General features: G+C 41.3%; 1 protein-coding gene across 1 annotated transcript in view; it reads right to left on the bottom strand.

The window, feature by feature from the left end:
* The window catches only part of LOC107778693 (putative aarF domain-containing protein kinase At5g05200, chloroplastic), a 29229-nt gene extending 2848 nt beyond the window's left edge, over nucleotides 1–26381 (bottom strand). Inside the window, exons 1-6 of the mRNA XM_075255123.1 lie at nucleotides 26202–26381; nucleotides 25994–26120; nucleotides 24983–25125; nucleotides 995–1108; nucleotides 534–722; nucleotides 266–421 (exon numbers count right to left, since the gene is read on the bottom strand). Of these exons, the coding sequence (XP_075111224.1) occupies nucleotides 266–421; nucleotides 534–722; nucleotides 995–1108; nucleotides 24983–25125; nucleotides 25994–26120; nucleotides 26202–26267 (795 nt within the window). The 5' untranslated portion in view covers nucleotides 26268–26381. The remainder of the gene's footprint in view (nucleotides 1–265; nucleotides 422–533; nucleotides 723–994; nucleotides 1109–24982; nucleotides 25126–25993; nucleotides 26121–26201) is intronic.
* Nucleotides 26382–26831: the final 450 nt, after the last annotated feature.

Below are 26831 nucleotides of genomic sequence, written 5' to 3'. Positions count from 1 at the left end.
TTAAATTGGACAGGTTTAAATTTGAGTTATGATGTCAGAGATGCCCATTGCTTTAGTTTAAGAAGCTTTGCCAGAAAGTAGTATATGTGTTTCAAGAACCACTGCTCCAAAATCTAAAAGATGGTTGCAGGGGAGTGCTTCTTAAGAAGTTCAGAATTAGTTTTATGTATTAATCAAAAGATAACTAGAGTACAAATTCTAGAGGAAAAAATAATCATATCAGCAGCCCCAGTAAACTGTTAAAAACTTATATGCATTATTATACCAGAGATGCACGGCTTAGATCAGGACTCAAAAACTCCAGGATACGTGCTACAATGTACACAAAGTTCAGATCTGCTACCAAAATATCTTCGATTCCAGGTTTCAAAACCTTTATCACTACATCCTCTCCTGTGCCTCTTATCCTTGCACCATGCACCTGGAGATTTAGCATAGTTGAGCCATTTAAGAGATCAACTGATAAAACATTGTAGGAATGGAATCATCAAATGTAATAAAATGCAAGATACTGAAGGAAAAAAATCATGAACCTGAGCAATTGATGCAGAGGCAAGTGGTGTGGGATCAATATACTCAAACACGGTATCAATTGGTCTGCCTAGTTCCTCACGCAAGATTGTTTGGATCTCTTCAAAAGGAACTGCAGGAGCCCTGTCAAAACAGTACTGGAATTCTTGAACATACTCTGGTGGAAACAACGTGGGTGCGGAGGCAATAAACTGCAAATGGTATGATAATATGTTAAAATATAAGCCGTGTGTCATAGTCATGTAAATGAAAGAGTATGACAATACGTGAGTGGGTGTAATTTCAATAAAGGAATAACTTTAGCATCGCTATAAAAATAACGAAGGCACACCCAGAGAGAGAGAGAGAGAGAGAGAGAGAGAGCTAACTTTTTACATCACAGGGACCTCATTAAAGTAATGTTCAGTTGCAATAAACACTTCTCACCTCAAAGGGAACTAAGATGATCTTGTGTCATGCTTACCTGACCTAATTTGATGTAAGTTGCACCCATGCGTTCAAACAATTTCCTCAAATATAGGGGAGATAATAGCCCAAGCTGCAGCTGAGTTGGTAGTCCCGTGGATGAGTTTGCTGTCTAAAAAGTAAAACAAAATTAAATTAAAGAAAATGGCACCTGTTAAGAGTCTAAATCTATGGAAGCACTTAGGGGTCGTTTGGTAGGAGGTATTAGAAAAAATAATGCAAACATTAGCTTTATGCATTACTAATACTTTGTTTGGTACATTTTTTCAACATGTGTATAACTAATACTACTTGTATTAGTTATACATCATACTTGGTATTATCCTATGTATAAGTAATGCATAGAAAACCATGGTATTAGTAATATCAAGGCTATTAATACATGCATTAGTATGGTTAAAGACAAAATTGTCCTTAAAGTCCCTTAAGGCTAGAGAATATGGAGGGCATTTTTGTAAACAACTATTTTTCTTACAAATTATGCAATACATTATAATTTTAATACACCACACCAAACAATAGATAAGAAATAATATCTGCATAACTAATGCTTGCATTACTAACACATGCATTACTAATACACCTTATTCCGCACTATTCTTATACACCCTACCAAACGACCCCTTAGTGTATTAGATTATTGGGAAAGACAAGTCAAAGAGAACAAGCAAATTCTCTTTTTTCCCTTTTTGTTGTGGAGATATCTGGTAACTCTAAAACAAACCCCAGCAACTTTAGTAAATAAATTTTGGATGTCCTCTGACCAGTAGGATAACTGCAATGCAAAGTCACCAAAATCTGGAAATGATAAACTTTTCTTAAAAGTATTAGGTACAAGTTGCCTTAGTGTGGTTCTGAAAGCTCAAGGAGTTTGACCAGAGAAGCTTCGCAATAGAAATGACTACGACCAGAGCTGGTACATGATTTTACCACACAAGTCTAAAAGTATTATACAATTAATAGTGATTTAGTTCAGAACACCATGCACCATATTGAGACTTGGGAAACAGCATACATTCAACTGTGAATTACCCCTCGTTGACAAAACAAAACAACACCATAAAATCCTTTTACTAATTACTGTGAGCACGTGATTTTTGTTTTTCGCACGACAATCGCTCCAAAAAGAAATAAAAAATAATAATTGGCCCTGCTGTACCATTTTTAATTTCTGTGCGGCACCTTGTTGATTTATTTGTGACTTCGGCCCATTTTTATTTATTTACTTTATTAAAAATAAAATTCAAAAAATATATGTGTCCTGCATAATTCAAACCGTAATCCGGTCGTTAACTAGAAAATCATGAGTAGGCATCTTCGTCCGTGATTTTATTTTGTTTAACTTTACTTGTTTGAAATATTTTAGTGTGCAAATAATTGCATTAAGTGTATTTAATTTTAATTTGATTTTTGGCTTAGTTTTGCTTTAAAATAAAAAAAAAAAGGGAAATAAATAAAATAAAACAAAAAAAAAGGAAAAAAAGAAAGGGTCCCTTTATTCTTCCGGATTTGTAAAATTGGCCCAAACAAACAACCCAAGACCCAGGCCTGCCCGGTCCAGTCCAGATGATGCCCAGAGAGAGTCCAAAACGACGTCGTATGGATACAGTTTGATCTGGGCCGTTGATCTCAGATTGATCAACGGCCAAGATCACATTTCCTATACCCGCGAACAGAACCCGACCCGTTTCCACCCGGACCAACCCAAATCCCCTTTAGTTGAAACGACATCGTTTCCCCGAGGCCTTTAGATCCAAGCCATTGATTCCAGTTAATCCGATGGCTGGGATCAGCCGCCTATTCCATATATAAGCCTATAACCTTACCCTGCCCCCCCCATCAGATACCCCAGCTCCCGTCTTCAACCTCATCCCCATCAAACCCTAGAGCCGCCCCTGTATCCTCCACCATGAAAACCGGCGGCATGGACGCCGGTGACCTTCCCCTTAACACCCTAGAACCCCCTTGCCATCCTGAACATGAATCCATTAACCCTGTAGTTCGAATCCCTCCCCACCTTCTCGAATCTTCATTTGAAGGTTCGAGTCGAAACTCGATCTACACGGTTCAACCCCAGCTTCACACCAGATACTCCCCAGACCCTCCTCGTGACCAAACCATACTTGGTTTGGTCCGAATCTGACCAGGGAAGCATGAATCCCGGATCTGAGTTTTGAAAAATTGTGTGGTTCTTCGTCACTGGTTCATACCGGTTCAACCGAAGAGATTAAGGTCTAATGGACTTTAATCAAAGTGTTTCTCATCTGAGAAACACTTCGATTAAAGTCCATTCAACCTTAAGGAAAGTTTGTCCCAATCCGAGTTCAAACTTTTAACTTTTCAAGTTTTAAGGTAAGTCTGCTTTCTTTTCCTTTATTTGTTTTTTAGTCCGTATGATCTGTTTTAAAAGACTGTTCATATTTGTTTTAATTTTTTTTTTATCAACTTTTGTTTGTCCACTTTGTTTGAACATCTGTGTTTGTCTGAATCCCTCTCCTCCTATTCTGATACGGCATGCGTATTGGTTGTATTCCAAATTTGCACTGACTAACTGATTCCTCGAAGTACCATTCTATTTTAATCAGTATAAGTCGAGTCATGTGTCCCATACTTCTGAATGTCTGATTTTTGGCTACGATTGTGTACGTTAATGCTAATATAGTCGAGTCGACATGAGTCGTCAATTAGTTTCAATTGTCCGAGCATAGTAAATCGATTGGCTTCTGTTGAACATTTGTTAAATCAATTAAGAACCAATTTTGTTTACTTATAGCTGTTGATTTGGATTAGTAATGTAAAAGGGATGTTTGGTTTAAATGCTGAATTGGAGGGCATGTGCACTCTTGCACAGCATTTGCATTGGTGCACCTCATGTGCATTGGTGCACCGCATGTGCATTGTGCACAGCCTGGGGCCTGCATAAAGGTCCTTGTTTAATTTTAAAATGGTTTGACAGCATATGCTGTCAATATATTCTACTGCCCATACTTGCTTTTAGATAATAAAATGAAAAAGTTGAATCTGCCAGGGAAGGTGAATGGGCTTTAATACTTAATTAACTAAAGTGGAACTGAAAAAAGGTTAAAGGCACATGGGAGGGTACTGGGATACTCTAAAAAAACAGGCTATTAAAGGTTTAAGGAAGGCATATAAAAGGGGCAGACATCTGACTGAGGAGACAGAATTAGAGGCAGAGGGATTAGAAGATATACATACACTGTGAGAATAGAAAAGAGAAAGAGAGAGTTGACAGAAATAGAAAGAGAGCAAGAAAGAGATAAAACAGATTAGGAAATCAGAAATTTGGTTTCGTTGGTCTGAACTTCATCTATTGTCAATACATTAGGCAGTGTTGCTCCTCCTAAAATTCAATCGAGATTATTGTTAGTTGTTTTGTGGCATTTGGTATATTCCGGAATTGGATTGTCTGGAGCATTGTTGCCATCACACTGTGTGCTATTTCGTTTGGCTGTTTTTTCCTTCAACTCTAGTTCCACCTCGCATCAGAATCCTTTTCTTTTGTGCTGTTCTGATTGCTGTTGCTATTCTGCTCACTATTGTTGCTGCCCTGTCCCGCTGCTATTTGCTAGTCCTGCTTCTTTCTGCTGCTGATTTCCACATCTTCTTCTTCTTCTCCTTTGCATTTTCAGCATTTCCAGGTACACATTTCAAGTCCCATATTGATGTAATTAAAACAGTTGGAAAGCATGAAATGAAAAAAGGGTTGAAGAAGTTCAAGTATTTGTTGTAATATTCATAGTACATTAACAGGCCTGTGAAAATTGATTTAGTTTATGATTCAACAGTTCGAAAGTATGTATTGATATTTGACTGAGTTTACCCTGTTGTACTTTAACTCTGTAGTTGTTTGTCAGTAGGGGCATGTATATTTCGGCCTTATACAATACTGTTCTTGTTTCATTTGGTTTTTGTTTAGTTAAGACTAGTCCACACAAGTTTAGTTAAGTTCGACTCGAGAAGTGTTCGGATTAAGTGTTGTATTTCGTTTAGCTCGTACATGATTCCTTGCCAAACTAAAGTATTTTACTTGCCAGTTATCCTTTAATCTAGGCCAAATAAGTTCAGTTAAGTTCAACTCAAAAATGTTCGGATTAGGTATTGCATTTCATCAATCTCATATGTAGTCTTTTGTTCGACTGAAACATCCCCGCAAGGCATGACGTTTTTACTTTATAAGTAGTTAATCAGAAACTAACAAAAATCCGGATTAGGCCAAAGCCTATAATTGAATTAGCATGTACCTTTTCTTCTAGTTTTAGAGACAAATGCATTAGAAATTTAGCGATTTTAGGATATCCTTTTCTAAAATAGAGATGAGCCTCGCCAAACAAAGATGCAAAATTGCGGGGCCCTCAATAAATAACCATGGTAATTATTTAGAATTCAAGATAGGCCATTTAATAAATTTCATGGCCTTCTACGAAGATAATAACGCGTTTAGATTCTTTAGGCGCGACCTTTAGTAAATTATATTCTTAAAAATCGGGTGCACATTGATGTGACCCAAGTCCAAGTCCCAACGGAGTCAAAATGTGTTAACAACTACGGGTGCATTGATTGTGACGTGGTTCGAGATGCATTTTCACGACGTTGTAATTCTATAAAATAAATGATAATAATAAAAGCGGTTTAAACTTAATAAAGGCACATAAGTCACAACCTGTATTTAAATCAGATATTTAGCCATTATAACAATTTAAACGACCGTGCTAGAACCACGGGATTCGAGGGTGCCTAACACCTTCCCTCGGGTCAACAGAATTCCTTACTTAGAATTTCTGGTTCGCAGACTTCATTTGGAAAAGTCGAAAATTTCCTCGATTTGGGATTCAAGATAAAACCGGTGACTTGGGACACCAAAAAGCCAAACCTTTCCCAAGTGGCGACTCTGAATTAAATAAATAATCTCATTTCGAATATTGTCACTTAAATTGGAAAAAACTCCACCCGCGCATCTAACCCTTCGGGGCCGGGCGCGCAAAAAGGAGGTGTGACAGCTCTGGCGACTCTGCTGGGGAATTAATTAACCCAGAACCACTGGTTCAGGGTTCAAGAATTCGAGCTTAGAATAATTGTTATATTTGGCTTTATTATCTGATCTTTATTACATATTTTTGCATAACGTGTTAAATGTTGTCTTTTACCGCTTTGATATTATCTGAACTGTATATAAACTGTGCCGAAACCCTTCTCTCTTCACCTCCGGGGAGAAGCTCGCTGGTCGAGACTCCCTATTCTGTTAGTGTCAATACCCGAAATAAGAAAGAGGACGGATAAGTTACGAAGCCGGACGGCCTTTTGGTTCCCGGTAAGTTGCCCCCCCTCGACTCGAGTTGTCCGCTCGGGTACACAGTCTAGAACAAATACCAAGGTTTAAACCTAGTATAACTCGACTTCACGCCGGATCCCTAGTAGGAACGCTTATCTGCATCATGTTGCATTTGACTTAGGGGGCTCAACACAGGGGTTGGGTCCGTCTAGGACAAGCAACCAGAAATGAAAAGGCCACCCTGCTGCATCTTATTTGTTTTGCACATTTATTTGCTTCGGTTCCGCATGTTGATCGGTTTCTAAAAAAGGGGGAAAATAGCAGCGCAGGGAGATAATTACTTATTTTGGAAAAATAAAACCAATGTCCAAGTAGTGTCGAAACCTCGTCGGAATTTTTCTAAAAAAAAAAAAGAATAAAACCGAAAGTTGCCTTTTAGTCTGATTAAAAAAAAAAAATTGTTTCTTTTCTTTTAAGAAAAAGAGGGTATTTATTTCAAAAAAATAAAAAAAATGGAAAACTCATAATTCAAAAAATGTGTTGTTTCTTTTGTAATACCCTTTTATAAATTCGGGCTAATAGTCCAAATATTGCAAAAAAAAAAAAAAATACATTTTTAGTATTTATCTTTCTCCAAAAACAATAAAAATGCTTATTCTTAATTACTAGGTTTATTTGATTTTTTCTATTCGCGATATGACCGAACTACGCCGGTTTGATTCTCGCACGGGGTGAGATACGTAGGCAACCCTCGGCGGGTCCAACCTCCCGTTTTCAAAAAAATCTAGATAATTTTAATTTTTTGAGTCTAATAAAGTTTATCGCTTTAAATAAATGTGCAGGATGAGCACGATACAAAATGAATCGTTTTCAATAATGACCAAGATCCCTTTTGAGTTGCGATTATGGTGGAACGACTTAGGCAAAGAAGGGCAAGGCAAAGTGAGGAAATATCTGAAAAATCTCCCGGATTTACTAGACATTCAGCCTCGGGGTGATATTATCAGATCATTGGTCACTTACTGGGACTCGGCGCACAATGTATTCCATTTTTCAGACTTCGAACTCACCCCGACGCTGGAGGAAATAGCGGGATACATTAGGGGTGATGAAGCTCCGTTAAGGTTCAAGTACTTGATTGCACCTAGAGCCGTCACGGTACACCGATTTTTGGACTTTCTGAAAATACCCCGAACATTTCACCATCCAGATCTTGCCAAAGGCTTCTGCAGTCTCCATCTCATGTATGCTAGATACGGTCATGAGGGTGGGTTCAATAAGCCGGATTTCAAACTATGTAGTAAAGGCAACCGGCAAAAATGGGACGAGCACAGGCAATTGGCTTTCATGACGGCTTTCTTAGGTCTTATAGTGTTCCCAAGGAAGGACGGCAACATCGATCTAAGAATAACTGGGGTTGTCAGTACTTTGCTTACCCAAGATAAAAGTACTCTGGCGCCTATGATTATGGCTGACATTTTCCAGGCTCTCACTGTTTGTCGAGCCAGGGGTGACTTCTTCGAAGGATGTAACCTACTGTTGCAAGTATGGATGACCGATCATTTATGTCATCGCTCCTCACTTGTGGGTTATGGTTCGCCAGAGAAAACATGTATTGGAGAATTCTACACGAGAATCAAAGGGCTCAATTTACCTGAGGGAGTCACATCATGGACCTCATTTCTCCGAACTCTCACTGCCAGCCAAATCCAATGGACGCTCGGATGGTCACCTATCGAGGAAATCATATACATGCCGGCAACCCGGCCTCACTTTCTGTTGATGGGACTGAAAAGTATCCAACCCTATGCACCGTATCGGGTTTTGAGGCAACTTGGGAGGTACCAAGTGGTACCGAAAGATGAAGATTTGAGTACCCAAGTGATTGAAATCAGTCCGCACGGTCAGTTCCCTGAAGAAGAAGTTCGCCAAATCTGGAGTGAATGCCAACATCTGACAGCAAACACTTGTGTGATCGATACGGCAAAAGGGGAAGTCGCCCCAGGATATCACGCTTGGTTTAGAGGTAGCCTGTCTTACGAAAGACCGGCTAAGAGGCCGCATCTCAAAGATTTCGTAGAATCATCCCAAGGGCAATGGAACTGGTTAGCAAAAGAGAAGGGTTATCGAGCAGAAATTGGCGATTTGAAGCTACAAATAGATAGTTTGAAATTCGATAACAGCGTACAAATCGCGGCGGATCGAAGCGAAAAGAATAGGTTGATCCAAGAGAATGAAGAACTTAAGGCCCAAGTCCAAAAATTGAGATTGTCTCTTGATGAGCAACCCAGAAGTCAATCAGACCAGCGGTTGATAAAGGGTTTGAAAAGAGAGATCACGGAATGGCGAGACAGGTTAGAAGAATCCGAAAAGGTCATGACAGAATTCAAGGCACGGTGGGAAACAAGAGTAGATAAGCATCGCCGATGTTTGAACCAATTAAAACGTGATCACGAGAAGGCTGTTTCCAAAATAAAAAGGGAAATGGCTGCACTTGAGTTTAAAGCAGTTAAGCAGACCAGGGATTTCCAAATGGAGAGTAGATACTGTTACGACTTGTTGGCCCAAATGAAGGAAGAAGTGCGGCAGTTGAGGGATCAGCACATACAGGACTCACAGGTGTTCAAGACGAGCAGTGATCAGATAAGGCACCTACTCATAGAGAAGAAGCAAACCAGAGATAGGATCAAGGCCATTGCCCATGCCATCACCAGACGATGTCTACGATGTGAGAACATGTCCAGCACTACCGTCCTCTCGGCAGTAATGGGTTATGTCAAGCAGACTATGTACGAGCTGGAATAACTTGAGAGGGATCTCGCGCCTAGGACCGCGGCGAGGCCGAACGATGCCCCGCGGAAACCAATTTTTAAAACCATAATGCATTCATAGGTCAAATCTGTATTTTTAGCATCTTCTGCTCGTTTTTTTATCAAGGTGATTTTCAGTCTATTTTGAGTCTAGGTTCATTTTCCAAGTTTGCTTTTCCTTTTGCAGAATGTAGCTTGTAATAGAACATTTCAACAATGAAGAGGTTGTTTCTTTCACGTCCATTTGTGTTTTTCGAACTACGTAATGATCTGATTCACGTAGGCATCGTGATACGTAGGCAATCCTCATCGGATCCGGTCGCATTTCTTTTAAAATAAAATAAAATAAAATAAAATAAAAAAAAACTAATAAGAGAAAAATGCCGGAATGACGCATGCTATCGTAGCAAACATATAGTAATCCACTTAACTGCATAGGTGCATCATGCCCAACGTGAGATTAACTATCTATTGTTTGCTGCAGAATTAACCGTGCGTTTGTCATTGAGCATTTTTCCCAGGGTTTTTGAAAAGACGGTTGGTTTGGTGAAAGTCTGGCCTCGCACTCATACTTCACAAGGTCAAGGAGAGGTGTTCAACTACCTATTGTTGGGACCAGAAGCAGTACTCACACTTACTTCACCAGGTCAAAAGGAAGTGTGGAAATGTCTTCGGAAATTCCATTGCAAACAGTCCCCGTCTCTGAGGAGAGCTCAATCTCAGCCGTCCTCACACCTGAATCCGCAACTGCGGAGGAAAATAGGATCCTACGGCTCCGCATGTTGGAAATGCTGGATGACTGGAACAATGGGAAAGAGCCGCCAAGTGTCGTCCCCGGATTCCCTGAACTATTCTCCAGGTCAAGTGGGACTTCTAATGTTCCCATAAATTACCCCGCTACCCCATTTGGGTACCCAGCCACCTCCGCCTTCTCTGCAGGATCACCTTCTGAGCCTCATCCCCGAATGTCGGCCAATGATGCAAGCATGAACATCTTTACTGCATCGCCTTGCCCAGCTACGGCACAGCCTGCCACGTACAAGCCAAGCCTTGACTCATCCTCTTTTACATTCCAAGCACCGTCGTTCTCAATGGAACCAAATAGGTTCGCTACCAGTACTAATCCTCTACCACCTCAGTGCGAGCTTGTACCAGGGCAGGATCAGAACCCCAGAGTTGTAGAACAAAACGAGATGTCCAAAAGGATGAGAAGCCTTGAGCAAAGTCTGAAGAATATGCAAGGATTGAGCGGGCAAAAGAGCGTCTCTTACGCCGACCTATGCATGTTTCCTCACATACACTTGCCAACGGGTTTCAAGACCCCCAAGTTTGAGAAGTACGATGGGCACGGTGACCCCATTGCACATCTTAAGAAATACTGCAACCAATTGCGAGGAGCCGGCGGAAAGGAAGAATTGCTAATGGCATACTTTGGGGAAAGTTTAGTAGGGATAGCCTCGGAATGGTATATGGATCAGGAAATGTCCCGATGGCATATATGGGATGATCTCGCCAGAGATTTTGTAAAACAATTCCAGTATAACATCGACATTGCGCCAGACCGAAACTCTCTTTCAAATTTGAAGAAGAAGCCTTCAGAAAGCTTTAGAGAGTATGCTATTAAGTGGCGTGAACAGGCATCGAGAGTGAAGCCTCCCATGGATGAAGTGGAAATGGTCACTACCTTTCTCCAGGCTCAAGAGTCTGACTATTTCCAGAACATGATGTCGGCCATGGGTAAGCCATTCGCGGAAGCGATCAAGATTGGAGAGATGGTGGAGAACGGGTTGAAAACGGGAAGGATTTTGAGTCAAGCAGCCATAAGGGCAACCTCTCAGGCCGTCCAAAGCGGGTCGGGAGGAACAACAAGGGGGAAGAAGAAAGAAGAAACGACTATGGCAGCCTCTGAAGCAAGGGAGTATCGTCATCCCAGGCCCCATTTTCCGGGAAGAGCCCCACAACACTACTACCCCCATTCAAATTCGGCATATGCTCATCAACCTTATATGGTCATGAATGCCCAACCTTATAACCATCCACCGCAACCAGCCAACCGAGGCCCAGCTCCACCTCCCAGAAATCAGCCTCACTACCGCAACCACTATAATCCACAACCCCCGCAAAATAACTACCGCCCCCAAGAGCCACCTCGACGGCGGACTTTCACGCCCATCGGTGAGCCATACTCAACTTTGTTCCCAAAGTTGGTTCAGTTGGGTTTCTTGCAACCCATCCCTCAAACAAGGCAAAACCCGACATCTCCTTCTTACAAAGCCGGAGTCAGATGCGCCTATCATTCAGGGGCCGAGGGGCATGATACAAACGACTGCTGGTCATTGAAAAGAGTGGTCGAAAATTTGATAGAGCAGGGGAAAATAGTGCTAAGGGACGAGGAGATCCCAAATGTAACAAACAACCCATTGCCCGCTCACAATAATGGGCCATTGATCGGCATGATTTGTGAAGACAAAGAGTTCGACCCTGCTTTGAAAGCCATAATTGCCATTGTCGACACGGGGAAGAGGCCTGAAATAGACCAAAAATCAGAAAAAGAGGAGGAGGCCAAGGTCGCAGAGAGCAAGTCTGAAAAGAAGGTGGAAAAGAAAGTAGTACCAGCAAAGGGCGGAGTTCTTTACGTACCACGGGGCCAAGCTGAGAAGACGCAGAAATCCGGGATCAAAAAGACAAAACCTATGTACGTGCCAAAAGGGGCCTATGTGGTCCGGGGGACGATTCAACCACCTCGGCTGAATGAGCCAGTGGTTATCGGACGCGTGCCACAAAAGCCAATGACCAACCCGACCACAGTGCCGTGGAATTATAAAAAGACTTTGGTGATGTACAAAGGAAAAGAGGTCGTGGGAGAACTTCCAGAAAATACTTTCATCAGATACTCAAATACCCAAGAACTGAACGACGCCACACAAAGGCGCTTTCCTCCAAAGAAGCCTGTGAGTGTTGAAGAGGCGGAAGTGTTCTTCCAACAAATGAAGATGCCGGATTACGAAGTGATAGATCAGTTGCGCAAGCACCCTGAGCAGGTGTCCATGCTATCATTATTGACAAGGTCGGCCGAGCATCAAAAGATCTTACTGAAGACCCTGAATGAGGCATATGTGCCGGTTGAAACCTCGGTGGAGCAATTAGAGCGGATGACAGAAAGATTCTTCGCCGTCAACCAAATCTCCTTCAGCAAGAACGATCTACCCCCGGAAGGAGCAGCACACAACAAGGCATTGCATTTAACAGTCAAATGTGAGGACCACTATGTCAAGCGGGTAATGCTGGATGGGGGATCAGGTGTTGACATTTGCCCGCTCTCCACGCTGCAAAGAATGGAGATTGAGGCTGGAAGAATCCGACCCAACAACGTCTGCGTAAGAGCTTTCGACGGCATCAAGAGAGACACCATGGGAGAAATAGACCTGCTGCTGGTCATAGGACCAGTCGAATTTCGAGTCACTTTCCAAGTGATCGACATGGACACGTCCTACAATTTCCTCCTTGGCAGGCCTTGGATCCATGCGGCAGGAGCCGTGCCTTCCACTCTTCACCAAATGGTGAAGTTCGAGTACGAAGACCAAGAGATCGTGGTCCATGGGGAAGACGAACATGCCATTTATCGGGACCCATCCATCCCGTATCTTGAACCGAGAGAAGGGAGCGAACATACGGTCTATCAAGCTTTCGAGGTGGTACTGGCAGCACGAAGAGGGAGTACCTTGCCCCCAGCCTTTCTTGTCTAACGCCTCGGTCATGGTGGCCAAAGAGATGATCCGGCACGGATTTAGGCCAGGGAAGGGACTTGGACGAACCCTTCAGGGAATAACAGAACCCGTTACCTTGCCAGTCATCAAGAAACCTTTTGGGCTAGGTTTCAAACCTACTCCAACAGACGAAAAATGGGCAAAGAAAAGGAGAAATGAGGGCTGGAAGCTGCCTCAACCGCTGCCGGATTTATATGCGACTTTCGTCAGGCCAAGGTACGCTGAAGAAGAAGATGATGAGGTCTTCACAGCGGAGGAAATCGAGGAAATATGTGGGGCAATGAGGGAAATGCTCTACGAGGTCCACATGGTTCAACCAGGCGAAGGCACGAGCACTGCTGAGATGATGTACATGGGGCCAAACGCCAAACTCCAAAACTGGGAGATCACGCCATTCCCAACTAGACGGAAGTCCGGGTAGACCTGTCCTGCCACCTTTCCTGTATCACAAGTTATCTCCGGGACATGACTTGAACGTTTTCTTCTTTTCAATTGTTGTTCCTAGTTGTAAACATTATTGTCTTCCAATTTTCCAAAGAAAATATACAAAAAAAAATCATCATTGCTTTCCTATTATTTCTTTGTTCTGATTTTTATTAGTTTTCCTTTCATCTTCCTTTTCAGTCCTAATAACGCGGCTTTAAATATGACATGCTCGCGGACTTCACGCCCAGATCACAATGAGCTATTTAACTGCGAATTAATGAACCCAGAACCAGAATATGATGCGGAAGAGGCTTTTAGGGAGATAAACCGAGAGTTGGAATATTTTGAGAATAAACCTAAGCCGAATCTAAATGACACTGAACCGGTAAATTTAGGAACCCCGGAAGAAATCCGGGAGACCAAGATAAGCATTCACACGGACAAGAAAACGAGAGAGGCGATAATTCAACTTCTTTTCGAATTCAAAGACGTGTTTGCTTGGTCATATGATGACATGCCGGGACTAGGTGTCGATCTAGTGGTTCACAAATTGCCAATTCATCCTGATTGTCCTCCGGTTCAACAAAAGCAACGAAAGTTCAAAACCGAGGTCAGTGACAAAATTAAAGAGGAGATCACCAAGCAACTGAAAACAGGAGTGATCCGGGTAGTCCAATATACAACATGGTTGGCGAATGTGGTTCCAGTACCGAAAAAGGACGGGAAAACTCGGGTATGTGTAGATTACCGAGATCTAAACAGAGCAAGTCCCAAAGATAATTTCCCGCTGCCCAACATCCACATCCTCGTTGATAATTGTGCCAAACACGAGATACAGTCTTTTGTAGATTGTTATGCTGGGTATCATCAGGTACTGATGGATGAAGAGGACGCCGAGAAAACCGCTTTCACCACGCCTTGGGGCACCTACTGTTATCGGGTCATGCCATTTGGTCTAAAGAATGCTGGGGCTACTTACATGAGGGCCATGACCGCCATTTTCCATGACATGATGCATCAGGAAATAGAGGTGTACGTGGACGATGTAATAGTCAAGTCCAGGACGCAGGATAATCACATCCAAGACTTGAGGAAATTCTTCGAGAGGCTAAGGAAGTATGACTTGAAGCTAAATCCAGCCAAATGCGCTTTCGGAGTTCCGTCGGGTAAACTTTTGGGTTTCATCGTAAGCAGGAGAGGTATCGAGCTAGATCCGACTAAGATAAAATCTATCAAAGATCTACCTCCCCCGAGAACGAAGAAAGACGTGATGAGTCTTTTGGGCAGGCTGAACTACATCAGTCGATTTATTGCCCAGCTGACAAGCACGTGTGAGCCCATATTCAAGTTGTTAAGAAAAGATGCGGCGATTAAGTGGACAACAGAGTGTCAAGAAGCCTTTGATAAAGTCAAAGAGTACCTTTCGAATCCCCCAGTCTTGGTCCCTCCAGAACCAGGGAGGCCACTCTTCTTGTATCTGACAGTCTTGGAGAACTCTTTTGGCTGCGTCCTCGGGCAACACGACGTAACCGGGAAAAGGGAGCAGGCGATCTACTACCTGAGCAAGAAATTCACCAGCTACGAAGCCAAATACACTCTGTTGGAAAAGACATGCTGCGCTCTCACATGGGTTGCTCAAAAGCTGAGGCATTATCTCCAAGCCCACACTACATTCCTCATAAGCAGGTTGGATCCCTTGAAATATATATTTCAGAAACCAATGCCTACTGGGAGACTGGCTAAATGGCAAATCTTGCTTACGGAATTCGACATAGTTCATGTCACTCGCACGGCAATGAAAGCCCAGGCGTTAGCAGATCATTTGGCCGAAAACCCGGTCGATGAGGAATACCAGCCATTAGATACCTACTTTCCAGATGAAGAGGTAAACACCGTAGAAGTGATCTCGGAGGAAGCTCATGTTTGGAAGATGTTCTTTGACGGAGCCGTGAACGCCAAGGGTATAGGGATTGGGGCAATTTTGATCTCACCTGCCGGTCAGCATTATCCCGCCACAGCTAGACTTCGTTTCTTCTGCACAAATAATACAACTGAATATGAAGCCTGCATTATGGGCATACATATGGCAATCGATCAGGATGTCAAAGACTTACTGATTATGGGAGATTCTGACCTGATCATCCGGCAAGTTCAAGGCGAGTGGGAAACTCGGGATGTCAAGCTTATCCCATACCGACAACATGTAGAGGACCTCAGTAAGCGCTTTACCTCAATAGAGTTCAGGTATATTCCGAGGTGTCACAATGAACTGGCAGATGCACTTGCTACTCTGGCTTCTATGCTACCCTACCCGGGCAACGTCCACGTCGATCCTTTGGAAATCCAAATCAAGGAAAGACACGGTTACTGCAGTGTAATCGAGGCGGGATCAAATACGCAGCCTTGGTACCATGACATCAAGAGGTTCCTGAAGACGCAAGAATACCCCGAGCATGCTACTGGAGATCAAAAGAGGACCATTAGGCGACATGCAAGTGGTTTCTTCTTGAGCGGTGAATTGTTATATAAGAGGACTCCGGACCTCAATCTTTTAAGATGTGTCGATATCGAGGAAGCAAGAAAGATCATGCACGAAGTACACGCAGGTGTGTGCGGACCTCACATGAACGGGTATGTCTTAGCGAAGAAGATCCTTAGAGCAGGTTATTACTGGATGACCATGGAAAAGGATTGCTTTAGCTTTGTCCGGAAGTGTCATCAGTGTCAGGTGCACGGTAATTTGATTCATGCACCTCCCACGGAACTGCATCCCATGTCCGCACCTTGGCCATTTGTCGCTTGGGGCATGGACGTCATTGGACCAATTGAACCAAAGGCTTCGAACGGACACAGGTTTATACTGGTTGCCATCGATTACTTCACAAAATGGGTAGAAGCTGTCACTCTCAAGTCGGTCACCAAGAAAGCTGTGGCGGATTTTGTACACTCAAATCTTATATGTCGCTTCGGTATTCCTGCGACTATCATTACGGATAACGCAACAAACTTGAACAGTCACTTGATGAGAGATGTGTGTGAGCAATTCAAGATAACACACAGGAATTCCACTCCTTATCGGCCAAAAGCCAATGGTGCTGTAGAAGCTGCAAATAAAAACATCAAGAAGATTTTGAGGAAAACAATACAAAGTTCCCGACAGTGGCATGAACAGTTACCTTTTGCATTATTGGGGTACCGCACTACGGTACGCACATCGGTGGGAGCGACTCCTTATCTTTTGGTTTATGGGACCGAGGCTGTAATACCGGCAGAGGTAGAAATCCCTTCGCTTCGAATCATTGTCGAAGCAGAAATCGAGGACAGCGAGTGGGTTAAGACTCGGTTAGAGCAATTGACGTTGATTGATGAAAAGCGGATGGCTGCAGTTTGTCACGGACAGTTATACCAACGAAGGATGGCCCGCGCTTACAACAAGAAAGTCCGACCCCGGAATTTCGAAGTAGGACAATTGGTACTGAGGCGTATTCTGCCGCATCATGAGGAAGCAAAAGGAAAGTTTGCCCCTAATTGGAAAGGCCCATACATCGTAAGGAAAATATTGCGAAGAGGAGCATTGTATTTAGGTGATATCGAAGGAAATGACCCCGACACAGCAGTAAATGCAGATGCAGTCAAGAGGTACTACGTCTAAATCATACTCCAGTGGTCCTAACACGTTTGAGAATGGCAAAGGTTTTATCCCCCACTACTACCAAACACTACCCAATCCTCTCTACGAAAAGAAAAAAAAAACAAAAACAAAAAAAAAAACAAAAAAAAAACAAAACAAAGAAAAACAAAACAAAATTTGATTGAGGCCTGAACTACGTTTGACTTGATTCCGAAAGGATACGTAGGCAGCCTCTCCCTGAGGTTCAGTCACACCAACAACAAAATCCCATCCACCCTGAAATTGAAAACCGGGGCACGTCGGACACTTGAGAAGTTTAATATCCACTACCATCTCTTTACCAAGCACAAGCCTTCAAATCAATTACCGAATATGGTGGGGAACCAATAAGCGTCACAAATGGAGACCAGCACACTCTGAATTGAGAGAGATAAAATGAGAGAGTCTCGGCGGTGAAAACCTTCGGGCACCATGAGGCGACGGGAGTAGAGAAACCAAAATGAGAGAGCTTGTTTAGTAAAAACTCGCAAAGAGTGCTATCAAGCGATGACAGGAAGAGAAATGAGAGAGGTCAGCCAGCGAAAACCCGCAAAGGGCGCTGTTGGCCGAAAAGGAATGACGCCACCCCAAGAAGGTCTCGGCAAAGTTCCACCGGTTTTGGAATCACAGATCTGTTCTGGTTCAGGAAAACGCAAGTTCATGGAAGGTCGGACGTCCAGTCCAAAGAGCATGTCATGTCATTTAAAGCCAGCGTTATCTTCCTCAGATAAGTCTTTCTCGTCCCGAAAAGGGGTATTCCTTTTCTGATTTGTTTTCCCCTGCTTTGTTTCTTTTCAAATCCCTTTTGCATTTTAACCCCGAGTTCAGGACACACCGGAAAGAGTAGGTGGCATGGTTTGTTTGCACGGAATCCCGTCTCATGAAGGAAAACACCTCATCTCGGTGATATGATTACCCAAGCATGATGAATCATGACGTTTGATGGTGTTCCGGAGTAAGGAAGAAAGAGAGAAATCTTGAAATCTTCCCCAGCAAGTCCACCTTCGGACAAGTCCCCACAGAGTCTCCCCCTGTACGAAACCCCACAGAGTCTCTCTTTTTGTACAATCTCCCACAAAGTATCCCCAGTAAAAAAAAAAAAAAAAATCCCTGTTGGAATTTCATCAGCACATCCCCAGCGAGTTCTTTTGTAAATATTCCCCAACAAGCTTACCCCAACAAACCCTGGGAAACCCGTTTTGAAACCAAAACCCAGCATACCCCATTGTACAGAATCCGCACAAAGAATCCACTTTGTAAATATTTCCCCCACATAGCTTCCTCTTGTACAAGTTCCCACAGAATACCTCCAATAAAATCCCCGTTGAGAACCTTCAATCAAAACGGGACAAAAAGAAAAAAAGGGCCTTACGAGGCAAATCATCACAGAATCCGGAAATACAAGCCTGAGCAGTCTAAAGGTTTCGCCATTCAATTCGAATCAATGGCGGGACTTCGCAACAGAAGTAAAAACGCAACGAAGCAATTGGGAACGATCAAGGTCACCAAACCGACCGTCATTTTCAAACTAACAATTGTTCTTTGTCTGAGAAATTGAAACAGGTGTTAATCCAAGACAACCGTGCAAGAAGCAGGTGTCGCCCAAAGAAGAAGGTACACGGGTACAAGAAACATTTTGGCAATAAGGAATTCACTCAAAAGGTAAGTTCCCGCAAAACTCCCTTATATCTTCTATTAAAACAAGAAAACTCAAAAAAATAGATCGTGTAGTATTCTCGAGCTTTATCCCCAGCCAATCAGCATTAGGGTTTTAAACCCTAAACTGAATTTCCCTTTTTAGTCAGCATTAGGGTTTTAAACCCTAAACTGAACTTTTTCCTTTCAGCCAGCGTTAGAGTTTTAAACTCTAAACTGAGCTTTTTCCATGCAATCAGCATTAGGGTTTTAAACCCTAAACTGAATTTTCCTTTCAGCCAGCATTAAAGTTTTAAACTTTAAACTGAGCTTTTCCATGAAATCAGCATTAGGGTTTTAAACCCTAAACTGAATTTTCCTTTCAGCCAGCATTAGAGTTTTAAACTCTAAACTGAGCTTTTCCATACAATCAGCATTAGGGTTTTAAACCCTAAACTGAATTTTCCTTTCAGCCAGCATTAAAGTTTTAAACTTTAAACTGAGCTTTTCCATGCAATCAGCATTAGGGTTTTAAACCCTAAACTGAATTTTTCTTTCAGCCAGCATTAGAGTTTAAACTCTAAACTGAGCTTTTCCATACAATCAGCATTAGGGTTTTAAACCCTAAACTGAATTTTCCTTTCAGCCAGCATTAGAGTTTTAAACTCTAAACTGAGCTTTTCCATGCAATCAGCATTAGGGTTTTAAACCCTAAACTGAATTTTCCTTTCAGCCAGCATTAAAGTTTTAAACTTTAAACTGAGCTTTTCCATGCAATCAGCATTAGGGTTTTAAACCCTAAACTGAATTTTCCTTTCAGCCAGCATTAGAGTTTTAAACTCTAAACTGAGCTTTTCCATGCAATCAGCATTAGGGTTTTAAACCCTAAACTGAATTTTCCTTTCAGCCAGCATTAGAGTTTTAAACTCTAAACTGAGCTTTTTCCATGCAATCAGCATTAGGGTTTTAAACCTTAAACTGAATTTTCCTTTCAGCCAGCATTAGAGTTTTAAACTCTAAACTGAGCTTTTTCCATGCAATCAGCATTAGGGTTTTAAACCTTAAACTGAATTTTCCTTTCAGTCAGCATTAGGGTTTTAAACCCTAAACTGAATTTTCCTTTTAGTCAGCATTAGAGTTTTAAACTCTAAACTGAGCTTTTTCCATGCAATCAGCATTAGGGCTTTAAACCTTAAACTGAATTTTCCTTTCAGTCAGCATTAGGGTTTTAAACCCTAAACTGAATTTTCCTTTTAGTCAGCATTAGTGTTTTAAACCCTAAACTGAATTTTCCATGCAATCAGCATTAGGGTTTTAAACCTTAAACTGAATTTTCCTTTTAGTCAGCATTAGGGTTTTAAACCCTAAACTGAATTTTCCTTTTAGTCAGCGTTGGGGTTTTAAACCCTAAACTGAATTTTCCTTTTAGTCGGCGTTAGGGTTTTAAACCCTAAACTGAATTTTCTTTTTAGTCAGCATTAGGGTTTTAAACCCTAAACTGAACTTTTTCTTCCAGCCAGCATTAGGGTTTTGCACCCTAAACTGAATTCTTCCTTTGTTCGGCATTAGGGTTTTAAACCCCAAACCGAACCTCTCCCCAGCTAGCCGGTGTTAGGGCTCCAACCCTGAACTGAGCATGCATATCATCTTTCATCAATTTTATGAATTTCCTGGTGAATAATTAACGAAATTTTCCTAGTGAAACTGGGGCAGAAAATTTCGTTCGTTGTTTGTTTTTTCCCGCAGGTCTAACCTCGAGCCACACGGATCGAAATGACCTACGAGATGAGTCTCAACTCAGAATCAAAGAAGAAAAAGACAAAAGAAGACATTCCGAGATATCAGAGTGAATGGAGAGCAGATTGACTCCAACGTTTAATTAAAGGCCTGAACCTTGCCAATCGCGTCTCACTCAGTATCCCCGAGGTTACACAAGTCGCCGCAACTCGCAAGCATCAAGATTCAGATCAAAGTCTACAAAGCAGAATCAGCTAAGACCCAAGATCAAGTCGTAAAAGAATCATAGATAGGAATCTTGTAACTAGCAGTTGACATACATATAAATAGTTAGTTCAGTTTCTAATTTTCGTTTGGTTGTAATAAGGCGGTCAGTGACGTAGCAGTGACAACAGCAGCAGTAGTAGCAGCAAGCATTGCAATTCCATGGTAGTCCCAGCTACCAAAACTTTCCGAACTACATTGACCTGATTCCTGTTTAGCCCAGGATATGTAGGAAATCTTTGAAGCAAGATTCGGTCAGATCTTTCAAAAAAAAAAAAATGCTTCATACGGAGTGGTCTATAGGCAAAAAATCGCTCATACACGCTCACTTTGTCTTTGCACGAAAACCCTTCGTGTTTCCGAACAAAGAGGGGCAGCTGTGAGCACGTGATTTTTGTTTTTCGCACGACAATCGCTCCAAAAAGAAATAAAAAATAATAATTGGCCCTGCTGTACCATTTTTAATTTCTGTGCGGCACCTTGTTGATTTATTTGTGACTTCGGCCCATTTTTATTTATTTACTTTATTAAAAATAAAATTCAAAAAATATATGTGTCCTGCATAATTCAAACCGTAATCCGGTCGTTAACTAGAAAATCATGAGTAGGCATCTTCGTCCGTGATTTTATTTTGTTTAACTTTACTTGTTTGAAATATTTTAGTGTGCAAATAATTGCATTAAGTGTATTTAATTTTAATTTGATTTTTGGCTTAGTTTTGTTTTAAAATAAAAAAAAAGGGAAATAAATAAAATAAAACAAAAAAAAAGGAAAAAAAGAAAGGGTCCCTTTATTCTTCCGGATTTGGCCAATTTTAACAAAATTGGCCCAAACAAACAACCCAAGACCCAGGCCTGCCCGGTCCAGTCCAGATGATGCCCAGAAAGAATCCAAAACGACGTCGTATGGATACAGTTTGATCTGGGCCGTTGATCTCAGATTGATCAACGGCCAAGATCACATTTCCTATACCCGCGAACAGAACCCGACCCGTTTCCACCCGGACCAACCCAAATCCCCTTTAGTTGAAACGACATCGTTTCCCCGAGGCCTTTAGATCCAAGCCATTGATTCCAGTTAATCCGATGGCTGGGATCAGCCGCCTATTCCATATATAAGCCTATAACCTTACCCTGCCCCCCCCCCCATCAGATACCCCAGCTCCCGTCTTCAACCTCATCCCCATCAAACCCTAGAGCCGCCCCTGTATCCTCCACCATGAAAACCGGCGGCATGGACGCCGGTGACCTTTCCCTTAACACCCTAGAACCCCCTTGCCATCCTGAACATGAATCCATTAACCCTGTAGTTCGAATCCCTCCCCACCTTCTCGAATCTTCATTTGAAGGTTCGAGTCGAAACTCGATCTACACGGTTCAACCCCAGCTTCACACCAGATACTCCCCAGACCCTCCTCGTGACCAAACCATACTTGGTTTGGTCCGAATCTGACCAGGGAAGCATGAATCCCGGATCTGAGTTTTGAAAAATTGTGTGGTTCTTCGTCACTGGTTCATACCGGTTCAACCGAAGAGATTAAGGTCTAATGGACTTTAATCAAAGTGTTTCTCATCTGAGAAACACTTCGATTAAAGTCCATTCAGCCTTAAGGAAAGTTTGTCCCAATCCGAGTTCAAACTTTTAACTTTTCAAGTTTTAAGGTAAGTCTGCTTTCTTTTCCTTTATTTGTTTTTTAGTCCGTATGATCTGTTTTAAAAGACTGTTCATATTTGTTTTAATTTTATTTTTTTTTTATCAACTTTTGTTTGTCCACTTTGTTTGAACATCTGTGTTTGTCTGAATCCCTCTCCTCCTATTCTGATACGGCATGCGTATTGGTTGTATTCCAAATTTGCACTGACTAACTGATTCCTCGAAGTACCATTCTATTTTAATCAGTATAAGTCGAGTCATGTGTCCCATACTTCTGAATGTCTGATTTTTGGCTACGATTGTGTACGTTAATGCTAATATAGTCGAGTCGACATGAGTCGTCAATTAGTTTCAATTGTCCGAGCATAGTAAATCGATTGGCTTCTGTTGAACATTTGTTAAATCAATTAAGAACCAATTTTGTTTACTTATAGCTGTTGATTTGGATTAGTAATGTAAAAGGGATGTTTGGTTTAAATGCTGAATTGGAGGGCATGTGCACTCTTGCACAGCATTTGCATTGGTGCACCTCATGTGCATTGGTGCACCGCATGTGCATTGTGCACAGCCTGGGGCCTGCATAAAGGTCCTTGTTTAATTTTAAAATGGTTTGACAGCATATGCTGTCAATATATTCTACTGCCCATACTTGTTTTTAGATAATAAAATGAAAAAGTTGAATCTGCCAGGGAAGGTGAATGGGCTTTAATACTTAATTAACTAAAGTGGAACTGAAAAAAGGTTAAAGGCACATGGGAGGGTACTGGGATACTCTAAAAAAACAGGCTATTAAAGGTTTAAGGAAGGCATATAAAAGGGGCAGACATCTGACTGAGGAGACAGAATTAGAGGCAGAGGGATTAGAAGATATACATACACTGTGAGAATAGAAAAGAGAAAGAGAGAGTTGACAGAAATAGAAAGAGAGCAAGAAAGAGATAAAACAGATTAGGAAATCAGAAATTTGGTTTCGTTGGTCTGAACTTCATCTATTGTCAATACATTAGGCAGTGTTGCTCCTCCTAAAATTCAATCGAGATTATTGTTAGTTGTTTTGTGGCATTTGGTATATTCCGGAATTGGATTGTCTGGAGCATTGTTGCCATCACACTGTGTGCTATTTCGTTTGGCTGTTTTTTCCTTCAACTCTAGTTCCACCTCGCATCAGAATCCTTTTCTTTTGTGCTGTTCTGATTGCTGTTGCTATTCTGCTCACTATTGTTGCTGCCCTGTCCCGCTGCTATTTGCTAGTCCTGCTTCTTTCTGCTGCTGATTTCCACATCTTCTTCTTCTTCTCCTTTGCATTTTCAGCATTTCCAGGTACACATTTCAAGTCCCATATTGATGTAATTAAAACAGTTGGAAAGCATGAAATGAAAAAGGGTTGAAGAAGTTCAAGTATTTGTTGTAATATTCATAGTACATTAACAGGCCTGTGAAAATTGATTTAGTTTATGATTCAACAGTTCGAAAGTATGTATTGATATTTGACTGAGTTTACCCTGTTGTACTTTAACTCTGTAGTTGTTTGTCAGTAGGGGCATGTATATTTCGGCCTTATACAATACTGTTCTTGTTTCATTTGGTTTTTGTTTAGTTAAGACTAGTCCACACAAGTTTAGTTAAGTTCGACTCGAGAAGTATTCGGATTAAGTGTTGTATTTCGTTTAGCTCGTACATGATTCCTTGCCAAACTAAAGTATTTTACTTGCCAGTTATCCTTTAATCTAGGCCAAATAAGTTCAGTTAAGTTCAACTCAAAAATGTTCGGATTAGGTATTGCATTTCATCAATCTCATATGTAGTCTTTTGTTCGACTGAAACATCCCCGCAAGGCATGACGTTTTTACTTTATAAGTAGTTAATCAGAAACTAACAAAAATCCGGATTAGGCCAAAGCCTATAATTGAATTAGCATGTACCTTTTCTTCTAGTTTTAGAGACAAATGCATTAGAAATTTAGCGATTTTAGGATATCCTTTTCTAAAATAGAGATGAGCCTCGCCAAACAAAGATGCAAAATTGCGGGGCCCTCAATAAATAACCATGGTAATTATTTAGAATTCAAGATAGGCCATTTAATAAATTTCATGGCCTTCTACGAAGATAATAACGCGTTTAGATTCTTTAGGCGCGACCTTTAGTAAATTATATTCTTAAAAATCGGGTGCACATTGATGTGACCCAAGTCCAAGTCCCAACGGAGTCAAAATGTGTTAACAACTACGGGTGCATTGATTGTGACGTGGTTCGAGATGCATTTTCACGACGTTGTAATTCTATAAAATAAATGATAATAATAAAAGCGGTTTAAACTTAATAAAGGCACATAAGTCACAACCTGTATTTAAATCAGATATTTAGCCATTATAACAATTTAAGCGACCGTGCTAGAACCACGGGATTCGAGGGTGCCTAACACCTTCCCTCGGGTCAACAGAATTCCTTACTTAGAATTTCTGGTTCGCAGACTTCATTTGGAAAAGTCGAAAATTTCCTCGATTTGGGATTCAAGATAAAACCGGTGACTTGGGACACCAAAAAGCCAAACCTTTCCCAAGTGGCGACTCTGAATTAAATAAATAATCCCATTTCGAATATTGTCACTTAAATTGGAAAAAACTCCACCCGCGCATCTAACCCTTCGGGGCCGGGCGCGCAAAAAGGAGGTGTGACAATTACTTATATTAAAATGTTTTTATCAACTATTAGGGCAGAGTATATCAGCTGTTACCTTAGATACGTCTTGCAGCCACTCGCTGCCTACTCCAACTACAGCTTGGACACCCTGAGCTAGCCTTAAGACTCCACGAGGACCTGTGTTTAGAGATGTTTGGACAATATCCTCCACAAGTTTGGGCAAGTTCTCTAGACGATCTACCAGATAAGGGGGGAAAAAACAATTTGAGTTAAGCTCAATAATGACAGAAATTACCAAATTATATAACTAAGCTATTTAAGAATACTTGAAATGCAAAGCATCTTCCAAATGCTCGCTGTCTTCATAGCCTATAAGAAAGGTGCCAAACTGATGTCGTTTTCTTAATGATAGCCGAGTTATAACACCTAAAAACTTTGCCAAAATCAAAAGTCGGAACAATCCCAAACAAAAGGCATCAGGACTGACTACTGCAAATTAATAGAGTAAAGTAGCAAAGTTCAATATATCATACTCTCTTTCTTTTAGGGTAATTCTTTCTATGATAATTGACAACATAATCCCAATCAAGAAACTCATAAACTCGTACTTTCTTATGTAATTTTGCCCCTCAATTATAAAGATGCCAGCAGCTTCATCATGCAACTGCCTTAGGGCTCGTTTGGTACGAGGGATAATTAATCCAATGATTAAATTTGAGATGAGTTCATCCCATGTTTGGTTGGGATAAAATCGCGGCATAACTAATACCGGGATTATAGTGTTAATTTTATCCCTATGGGAGGATGGGATAACAATCATGGGACAATTAACCCTGGGATAACTTGTTTCTCAACCAAATGACCCCTTAGAGTCCCATTAAATAAAGAGAGAAGCTTTTTGACAGAAACTTGTAATTCTGCTACTAATCAATTGGGCAAAATCCCTCTTTTGATCATACTAACTGTATTCATTATCATTATTTAGATAGCATGCTTGACTAATGTCTTGATTATATTTTTTTTTTCCTTGTGGGAATTGGAAAGGGAATTGAACAGCTTATAAAATGAAATAGGGGAAAAATCAAGAGAGCAGAAAAAGAAGTACCTTGAAGACGAGTGGTAAATAGATCCTGAGCCTGTGAATAACGAGCATAAATTCGCAAAAAATTGGGACGATGATTCCCATAATAACCAATGTTTCTTGGTCTACCTGTGACGCTTACAATTGGCAACTGCAACAAAATTCAATTTTTATTCTCAAGAATAGTGAGACTCAAAATCTTGAGGATACCCACATGGTAAAAGAAGCAAACCTGAGAGTGGGGGAGTAGTGGTAAGCGGCCATGAGAGACGCCCCTTAACACTGTAACTACTGCCATTTCCCCTTTTCCTTGGAACTCGATCTTCACAATTCTTTGTTAGCTAATTAATTAGTACAAGTAAATTACTTATTACGTGGGAAAATGATGTAGTATGTGATAACTTACTGTACACAATTTTTTCATAGTTTACGTCCTGTAAATATCTGGGATAGAAACAGTGAAAGATAGGAGGCCACGTAGCATTTCCTCACAGGTTTAACACCTGATTTTTGTTTTCTCTTTCCTATTTTTTAATTTTGTACCTAGGGGTATTTACGGTTGACTATTGGTTCAATTTTTACCCAAAAAAATTTGTGTCGGTTTGTTAAAAATATGCAACCTTATAAGATCGGCTTTTTTTTGTTTAGCTTGTAAAGTTGATGTCATGTGATCGGGATGTCACGGGCAGAGGCGGACCCAGGATTTAAGCGTCGCAGGGGCACTACCGCCTTTAGATATGTCATTATCAGCGGCAAAGTTTGACGTGCTAATTCTTTGAAAATATAATGACTATGATACATATCATGAAAATACAAATGCAATATTTACTAACATAACTAATTTGGTACTAACATAACATTA

The sequence above is a fragment of the Nicotiana tabacum genome, chromosome 6 (assembly GCF_000715075.1).
Source record: "Nicotiana tabacum cultivar K326 chromosome 6, ASM71507v2, whole genome shotgun sequence".
NCBI classification, from domain to species: domain Eukaryota; kingdom Viridiplantae; phylum Streptophyta; class Magnoliopsida; order Solanales; family Solanaceae; genus Nicotiana; species Nicotiana tabacum.
The sequence above is the reverse complement of the archived record's forward strand: the minus strand, read 5'-3'. Positions and strand labels throughout refer to the sequence as shown.